Here is a 10,329-nt window from a genome sequence, read left to right as displayed (position 1 = left end):
AGTCAAAAATAGAGGACATTTTTAGCTACGAAAATAAAAAATATAAATTCGCAAGTAATAAACATTTACGAGAGCTAAAACTTAGTACACATTGTGTAATAAAAATAAATTGCCAACTTACAAAAAACAAATAAATGGAAATAATACCAATAGACATGAAATCTATATATTAATCATACATGTAAAGAAGAGCAACCAACTTTAAATGAAAATTATTCAATAAGATATAATAATTGTTCCATTAAAATCAATGAATATTACTTCTCCAACTTAATTGAAAATATAAAAGAAAATATTATTAATATAAAATACGAAAACATTCAAAACAAAGCACAAAATCGCATTCTATCAATTAATAGAAGAAAATAAGTCCAATCAAAAAACAAAATTTAAATCGAAAATACATAAGTAAATACAATTTTATTAATAGCTGCTGTCATTATCAGAAAACATAAATATTTAAAAATAAAATGAAATAGAAGAATTAGGAGAATTCTAAAAGGGGGATTAGTTACATATAAAATTAGTTATGTAAAAACACATGACAGTGCAATTGAATTTGATGAACTGTTGATACAAATTGCAACACGAAACCATTTATGGCCTATTGCTTAATTGTTAAACAAATAAACTAAATGAAAATTAAGAACACAGTAAACTTTCTAAGAATTATCGAAATTAATAACAAAATGATTATTAAACAATTTTATAAATATATAAATAATTAATAAGCAAATTGTAATTAGAATAAGTTTCACTTTAAGTTAATTGAATAAAATAAATCAGTCTAGTTTTGGATGTCATCCGCGTCAATTCTCTATAAAATAACTTCTAATAATTTATTTTAAAACTCGTCCAACGCGATTTCCCCAACTCACACACTGTAACATATGGATATGCACTGAATTTGGTTGCAATTGATTGAGCTGGTCCCGAGATGTGGGTTTTCACTTAAATATGGACAGTGCCTCGCCCATTGTTCAAGTTTGATACCGCCTCCTATAAAGCTTTTATATGTATATCATTTTGAGTTCAAAATTTAGTCTGTTTTACACTTTCATTTATTGAGTTATTGCACTTATAGTAGGTTTCAATATAACCGTTAAATGGGGAGTGGGAAGGTTCTAATCCAATCTCAACCATTTTTACAATTTCAAAGAGAATATAAAACATATTTATTCTGAGCAAGTTTGGTTGATTTAGCTTAAATGGCATTGGAGTTATGTAGTACATAATATGTATATTAAATCTATAAATTGCAGTAGTAACATATACTTACACCGTAAGGCAGACGACTGTAGCAACCGGACAAAACGACTGCCGTTTAAAAAATAAGCTAATAAAAGTATTAAAAATATTATATATAAAAATCAGATTTGTTAAAATACTTTTTTATTTTTATTTTCCTAATTTTCAAAACGTGGTAATAAATTACATGGTCTACGATTCTTTTGGGCGTCGCATTCATTGTACTCTTAAATAGGTTTGATCATATAGCTTTGTTGAAATACTTTCAAAACTCTTCTAATTTACGTGCCTATATTACCTTAGTGACGTTATAGCTACTTTCGCTGCGCTTAGTGGCTACCGATCTTATGTAGGTTAGGTATAGGAGAATCTTTGAGCAAAATATCACCTTTGGTAAACTACATACATACACTCTGCCGTCTACTGGCTCTTAGACTATCGTAAAGATATCTCGCCAAATAAAAAATTTGTCCATACAAGAACCTGTATGGCAGCTATTTGCTATAGGCGTTTGATATCGGCGGTTCCGGTAAATGAATGAATGAATGAATCTTGGAGAGGAAAGGACGTGTGCAAAATTTCAAATCGGATATCTAAAAATCGGAGGAACTAGTTTGGGTATATAAAGACAGACTGACATGGCTAAATCGACACAGTTCTTCACACTGATCATTTATATGAAGTATGTACATACTAGGGATGGTATTTGGTAATTTTCAATTTTAGTCCAGAAAATGTAGTTGAGTTGTAATTGAATACAAACTATGAAACCAATATTTTAAAATAAAGGGAAATAAAAGGAAACAATTTATTCATTGAATTTCATTATTTTATGTATCCGTATGTTTAGGTACGTCTTATTATTTCTATATTTATTTTTGTAGATATATGCAAGATAATTCTAAAACATTTCCGCTTTATTCTTTTTATAAAAAACTATAAGTTTGTTTAATATTATTGTAGCACAATAGTTATAAAAGTCTTCATTCTTGCATTTACCAGAGGTCTTAGACTCCTTTACCATTGTATGTAGAACCTTTGGCAGTATATTTAAATACATAATTATATATAAAGTTGTAAAATATATTAATATAAGTAGATACATATATAGTCCTATATATATGGTATATGTATATACAATCAAAGTTTATACATATATATGTATATAAGTATATACTTTTTAAAATAACTAATGTCCACGTCTTCGTATTTCTTGACATACATTTTTATACTCAATCTCCATGGCATTCCTGGTGGATTCAATAATTTTATCCATATCCTCTACACCAAATCCAGCTGTATGAATTTCAGGTAGGATGTTAATGATGGCATGTCCAGGACGGAACGATTTCTTCTCACGATTTAGAAAATAATATTTAGATATAACCACCGGTTGGATAGGACATTGGCTTTGAAGAGCAATATGGAAAGGACCTTTTTTGAATGGCAGCAATGTTTCTTTAGTGTTGCGCGTGCCCTCCGGGAAAAACAAAAGTTTACAATTCCGTTCTTGGATAGCCTTGGACTCCTTCTGCAATGTACTGATGGAATCTTTCTTGCTAGAGCGATTAATGAATAGAGTCCCCCAAAGCCAAGCACCGAACCCAAAGAAAGGAAAGAACAGAACTTCTTTTTTCGACACTACCGTTGCACGCCCAATTACTGGCCATAAATATGCTAATCCTGTAATAATAGAAACCCATATGTACATACATCACAAAAATGTATATACATATAAAAGAGGAGTCATCATACCGCACAAGTCAAGAAAACTTTGATGATTGATAAGCACTACAGCGCCGTGTTCCGCCCGAATATTTTCAAAACCTTGTACTTCCATTGTAACGCCCAGCGCTTTGCAAAGCTGTCGACAGCCCCATGCAGGTATACTATTTAGTGAAGCACATTATTTAGAATTTTTTTTTAAATAAAAACATATCTTGATCAGAATTAAATAATAATATAATATATAAAAATATACTGTGTTTGCACTTACAATGCGTTCCGATAGTCCCGCGGCCTTAATATCATAAGGGGTATGCAAATAAGTACGATAGCTCCAGATCCAATAATGAAAGTTGCCATTTTAAGCTGGTATGGGGCCTTGGAGGAGAAACTTAAGATGAGGCCCAAAAGACACGCAAGACCAATTATCTCGCATACGCAACCCATCGTACAAGTATATTGCTAAAATTTAAGTGATAATAGTTTTGTTTTGAAATATTGTCCTTTGACATCAAGGCCAACATTGACATATGGTGAATAATATTTTGTAAATATTCAGATAATCTTACGATACAAATAATTATATATTTCGTTTTGGCAAATAAACATCTTATTTACAAAATATAAAATAATGTTCATAACTAGTCTCGATGAAAAATGTTATGAAAAGAAAAAATAATAATCAAAACGCAAATGAAAAGAAACGGTTTACAACCAGTTCCTCGATTAAAGTAGATATAATTTAAATCTGTACTGAAAACAACAATGCAGAAATTGTGTGTAAAGAACACAGAGATATTATGGACAAGACATTCAAAAAAGAATATAAATCGTAACTCAAGGAATTAGGTGTTATTAATAATTTTATCTAAAGGAAATGAAATCTTACTTATCAATGTGCATATTATTTGATTATAGGAGGTGTGTTTAAAAAATAACGGAATATTTATTTATTTGTCTACATTATTGTTGTCGTTTCATCCAATTGTCGAAACACTTCTCAAACTCGATTTTGGATTAGCCTCTAGCTTTCTCAGCGATCTATCTTGTAAAATCACAGCCCTTTAAGGTGCAATTTATTTTTAGAAATAGGAAAAAGTCCCATGGTGACATGTCGGGCGAATTAAAGGCTGGGCTATCGTTAGTTGGCGTTCGCACGAGCAAAAAGAGTTCAGCAACTCGAATCGAGTTTCCTTTACATAAAATTTTCGCAAATGTTTGTGCGGTTTGGTTACGCGACACTAAGAGCGTGTTGCAAATTTTATTTGTATGTTGGTATTGTGGTCTCATATTTTGAAAGTGATAGAACAATATTTAGAATACCCGCTATTAGTATTTTCAAAAAAAGTCTTATTACGGGAATTCCCTAATCCACCAAAATGTACTGAACATGATATTCTAACTTAATCATTTGCGGTTAAAAGAAATAAATATGAAAGCATCGTAATATACTACTATATAAAATCCAAGCAATGAATACAGCTGAAAATTTTATTGTACATCAGGGGAATGCATCTCAACATAATAAAACAACTATAGAAGGTAAGTCGGGTGTAACCGAACATTTTAAACTCTCACAAATGGCAAGAACGAAATACGGAGAAATACTTTCAGGTGCAAAACTTTATTAAACAAAACTATACACTGTGTGCAACATGTTGTGAGGGTATACAAATTTTGCAAGTAAATTCAATATTTTTTTTTCGATTAAATCGTGTATGCATTACAATCATGTTTGGCATCATATTACATTACACTGTTCTCATAACCTCACATGCTTGACACCCAAGATATTATATTTAATAAACTCAGCCAAAGGGAGAGAATTTCATATATTAGGTATGTATATAAGAAAAATTCAATCAGAGGGAGGTAAACCAGTATATTAGAAATGTGGACTTTAGGTCAAGGTCTAAAATGATTTTATTTATGTATATTGACTTAAATTCATTCAAACATACACCAACATAAATTTTAACGGTATAAGGTCAACCGGAAAGTCAAAATTCACTATATTATGGCTAGGGGAAGGTCTGAGCTCATTTTAATCAATAATTAACTGAACTTATGTGTAGTATATAGGATCTTGGTAATTCGTGGATTTCTTTCACCCACTTTCGCCTCCAAGCTACAGCATATCCAATATTATACTTTCACATAATTTTGCTAAAATATCTTACATATTGACTGATATATATAGTATAAGTATAAATAAAGTTCAAAAGTCCTTATATTTGGTATATCTGACCTGATTTTATCCATTTCTGACAAAAGGGCACGCTATTATCAGGAAAAAATCCTCTGTATTTATTCAAAGTGTGATTTCGATATTTTAATTGGTGCTTGATTTATATGTTGCAGCGGTGCAACACGGTCTTTCAATGTCATTACGAAACCTACATATTGGCCGGTATAGGGCAGCCGAAAGTTCAAAAATTTGTCTATTAGGTATATGTGGACTAAGAGAATTATGAATTCGATTCATATTATTATTAGATACGAATTCTCTCTGAGTTTCTATAATATATCTCACAGATTTACTAATATTTTCGATAAAAAGTTCGCAATAGGAACTTGGGTCTGGAACAGTTTTAATCTGATTTGGATAATTTTGTGTCATAAGCTAACACACTTCATAGGCAGTATTTGTGCAAAATTTTATCCCGATACATTTTTTGGTGCTTAATTTGTTTACTGGAAAGAGAAAGAATCAGATTAAATTTAAAACTATGTTATATGAGATGTAGATGTGGTTGTAGTTCCATTTCGTCCATTTTTGCGCTGCAACATAGGAATGTCAAAATAACGATACCCTATCTAAACTACAACCTTAATTTTTTTGAAATCTTTAGAGCAGACCCCGAGATGTGGGTTTTCGCCTAAATCTAGGCGGTGCGACAAATTACATTGCTTATATTCGACAAAAGTTAATAACGTATGATTGAGAACTTACATATGTATTAGTTAATTTAATATTCTAATTTCTAAAAAAAATTTGGGAAGCAGATTGAAAAGTCTAAGGATTGAGGTTGCCTAAAATGCATTTTAGATTGAAGGTACTCATGTTTACGAATGCAATGTGCATATATACGTACATACAGTGGGCGAGAAAATTTTTGATGTCTTATTGAATGAAAAAAATAGAAAAAACGTTATCTTTGGTTGCACCGGATCTATAATACCCTTGATTCCTAAGATTTCTAACAATTACTAGATTTTGATCATACAGTTTGTATGGTGTATGCTATAGTGATCCGATCTGAACAATTTCTTCAGAAGTTGCCAAGTTCCAAAGTTTTCCATGCAAGCACTTGATTCCGATCGTTCAGTTTGTATGGTAACTACATGCTATAGTGATCCGATCTGAACCATTTCTTCGCATATTGCATTATTTTCTTAGATAATAATTTGTGCCAAATTTCATGAATATATCTCGTCAAAAGAAAAAGTTTTCCATTCATGCACTTGGTTCCGATCTATCACATTGTATGGTAGCTATATATTGTATTATAGTGGTCTGATACCGGCAGTGGCAACCGTGGCAACAAATAACACACGTTGAGCCTGAAAATTTAGCTTTTTCAATGTCTAGACGTTTACAAGCGCATGTTGCTCATGGTGGGCAAACAAAATACTATTTTTAAAGTTAAATTGCCTTATTGATGATTTTTATATTATAATTTTAGTCGTAATCAGACCTTCGTCAATGGTTTATTCTAGTTTTTTGTTTTAGTCTACTTTTCTAATAAAAACGTGATTAAAACAAAACGGCATCATTACTTTTTCTTATTATTTTTACATTCAGCAAGAAATCAAAAATATGGGTCTAACGTAGACTTTTGGCGTCCACTGTATATCATGATAATGCCCAATGGTCTCGATGGTATTCCAAATAAGGCCTCAAAGATTGCCATTAATAACAATGCGAGGTCATTTACTGAATTGTTTAAGCAGTGTCTCCAAAAAGGCGTCTTCCCGGAAACCTGGACAAAGCAGCCCCTGTTCTCATTTCAAAAACCAAATAAACCAGTCGCCGAGCCTTTCTCATACTGACCGCTTTGCATGCAGGATATGATTGGCAAGATACTAGAGCAGCTAATTTGTGTACGATTAGAGTTTTATTTAGAGAAATAATACCAGGGTTTTTCCGATTGCCAACACGTATTCCGGAAGTAGAAGTCACAACAACAAGGCAATATAGACTCAGAGAAAGAATACCAGGGTTTTTCCGATAACCAACACGAATTCCGGAAGTAGAAGTCACAACAACAAGGCAATATAGAGTCCTACAACTAATATATACAGTTTATGTATGTAATAGCTATAATAAGTGATGTAATTCAGTGATTACGAAATGCTACGTCATAAACCAAAGACCTAAAAGACTTTTAAAACTAACGGACTCTCAATGTAATTACAAACATAATCACGAGCATATTTGTAACATCGTCAAAGATACAACACATATTAATTTGATATATTTACGTTTTATTTATGAGCATTAAACGCGAACCAAAATAAGTGAGAGAGTGAAATTATTGCAATCCCCGTGAGTGTCGTTCTTGAGCTGTCTAAGGTGTAACACAACCTCAACATGTTAAAATGAAGCTAAACGCAGCGACCAAGCTGCTTAGAGTTCCTTGTCAAACAGATTAACTAACAAAACATTGACAGATCTACCATAATCTCTAGTATGGTTGGTTCCACATTTGCATGAAATAGGTTTATACTTACTCCTAGTCCCCATATATCCAATATAAGTCAATAAGGGAGGGAGGTATTTTAATTTGAGTGATATTTTTTTGGTACATTTTTGATTGTTATTCAAATGAGTAGTGCTAATAACGACATCCATGAGCACATACATTTAGAAATAATTCACATACTCTTTTATTCTTTCAAGTTGCAAGAGTTTTTAATGCTTCGATATTTTTTTGCCAAGCATTTTACTATTTGCAGCTTATATTAAAAAAAAAACAATCCCATGTATACAAATTTTCATGTCAAGAAATAAACAATTAAATTGTAATGAAACCATATCTTTAAATACTTTTTAAATTACTACAAATATATTAAAAATAAGTTAAGTCCTATATAAATATATGTACCTATGTCATAACTTGTCATTTATTATTATATAATTAAATTCGGTGATTGTTATCTTACATGAAAAAACTTAATCGATTTTTTATCATAAACCAAATACACAAAATGTTAACATATACACACTTTATCCACATACCTGCTTGTATATGTCGGTGTTTGTGATAAAAAATAATGAATAACACTAGTTTCAACGATTGACTTTTTCACTTACTAACGCTAATCTAGTCCGTTTTAAAAATTTCAAGCGATTAAACAGAATCTTAATATTAACAACTCGTATTGACGGTAGTCCCCCAGACCACCATTAGCCATCGAATGTTCAAACAATACTGAGCGTTTTGAATTAGGATTGTAGTAGTTTTCGCTAGCGACTCACCTACAACAACATACAACGCTTATCGCTGAAGCCGTTGTTTAGTGTAAAGGAAGTAAGAGAAAATTTGTTTTATAAGAAATTCTCACCGTCGCGACCATGTCTCATACGATTTTGCTTTATTCGGAAGTATTCATTTATACAAACAGAATTCCATATTTATCTAACTACATACATATGTATAAGAGTGGGTCGTATCAGAACAATGCTGAGATTGTAACTATCACTCGGTATGGCGTGGGTTCAAATCATAAGAGATGCAAATCCCGGTGACCCCTAAGAAGACAATGTCAAAATCCATTTTCATTGATATGACCATTATAGTACCTTACCTACATTTATCAGACAACAATATGTCAAACATCTCAAATAACAGGGGAAGCTCGGCTAAACAAAAACTAGCAAAGTTGTTGCGTCGATTATATGCACATACTGTAACCAATGAAAATTAGTACAAGCAATTATATTCATATATATGAACCTATATACATAGGTACTTTTTATAATGTAGAAAATTACTTAATTATGTGGGAATTGTACTTTGAATAGTTGATCATATACTTAGGTTACAAAGTGCAGAACAATAACAACCGCAGTCGTTAATAGCTAATCATTCGATATTTACTTGATTTTCAAGTAGGCATATTGTTGTTATACACTTATGTGCATAGTACATACATATATACATAAATTGTACATTTGTAGATAATGTTACTCACTTGAGAAAAAAAAAACATTCACATGTTCTGCACAACAAGTTCGAATGGTATCTATGTTACATTATGTTGCTTTTCAATGTCCGATGGTGTAGAAAGTGTTTCGACCCCAATAGCTGAAGTCAAAATTTTTTTTCGAAATTCATTTTTTAAACTCCGTTTAAGTAAATTTTTACATAACAGTTCGTATTTTCATTAAATAGATGACTTTTTTCTTTGGTGCTTATGAAAATATATTCAGGTTCTTATTATATTGCAGTTATTACTATCTTATATCGGCTGTTATAATAGCTATTTTCAGAATAATTTTCGCACATGCATATAGTACATTAGATTAAAAAGATTACTTCAGAAAATAAAAAGGAGTAAGTATTAACTTTTGAGTATAACTATTGTATATTGTATTTATTAAGGTTAAACAAGAAATGTACACGGCGAATTCTGATGTCAACAGCCATAAAAATATGAACTTGGATAGTTTTGGAAAACTGTCGGACTGTCTGGATATATGGCAACTCTTGATTAATTGTTGCAATCAACCTATACATTTCCTAAGATCCTACATACTAAATATATGTAAAAAATTTATCCATCCATCCGAGTTCACACCATATTTATTAGTCAATTACTGAGAAATCTTAATATTATATTATATAATTGGGTCAAATTATTTCGACTAGTTTTCACAGCATGATTTGGTGATTTGTATCATTTCTATCCTTAATTTTGTACTTTATATGTATATCGGTAACATTGTTTCCATGGACATAACGTATATCACTACCAAAAATGGTCTTTATTAATTCACAAATTTTCCTAAAACTGATAAACCAAATAGTAAATTTTAAATTTATCAACTGACTTTAACGATCATCATATGAAATATCTTAAGAAAGTTTAGTCAAGCTACTTTGTTATTTTCATTAGCCCGCTTGACATTAGATATACTATTTTAGGTAATACCAATTTCGTTTAATTAAAAATACACACATTCATCACACGCAACGTTTTACAGGTTGGTTGGTTTCACCAAAAAATAGCACTACTATTTTCAAAAATTTCTCCAAATTTTTTTTTCTCATAACAGTTACATACTAGCCTTGAAGACGATCCACGTGAAGGAAGACCAAAAACCGCAACCACACCAGAAATCATTGAGCA

The 10,329-nt window shown here is 31.2% G+C and overlaps 1 protein-coding gene across 2 annotated transcripts; it reads right to left on the bottom strand.

Annotated features, from left to right (window-relative positions):
• Positions 1–1,038: 1,038 nt before the first annotated feature.
• Positions 1,039–8,419, bottom strand: Agpat2 (1-Acylglycerol-3-phosphate O-acyltransferase 2). 2 transcript variants are annotated; one of them, XM_014243462.3, is made up of 4 exons: positions 8,216–8,419; positions 3,245–3,435; positions 3,004–3,137; positions 1,039–2,931 (listed from the first exon to the last, which is right to left on the bottom strand). In XM_014243462.3, exons 2-4 carry the CDS (start codon positions 3,418–3,420, stop codon positions 2,438–2,440), a joined length of 804 nt encoding a protein of 267 aa, XP_014098937.1. In that variant the 5' UTR covers positions 3,421–3,435; positions 8,216–8,419; the 3' UTR covers positions 1,039–2,437. The 2 variants fall into 2 exon arrangements, with proteins under 2 accessions (XP_014098937.1, XP_036232586.1); XM_036376693.2 differs by having other exon boundaries at positions 8,291–8,418.
• Between the last annotated feature and the right edge of the window lie 1,910 nt (positions 8,420–10,329).

This window comes from Bactrocera oleae, chromosome 3 (assembly GCF_042242935.1).
Source record: "Bactrocera oleae isolate idBacOlea1 chromosome 3, idBacOlea1, whole genome shotgun sequence".
In the NCBI taxonomy this organism is placed as follows: Eukaryota; Metazoa; Arthropoda; class Insecta; order Diptera; family Tephritidae; genus Bactrocera; species Bactrocera oleae.
The sequence above is the reverse complement of the archived record's forward strand: the minus strand, read 5'-3'. Positions and strand labels throughout refer to the sequence as shown.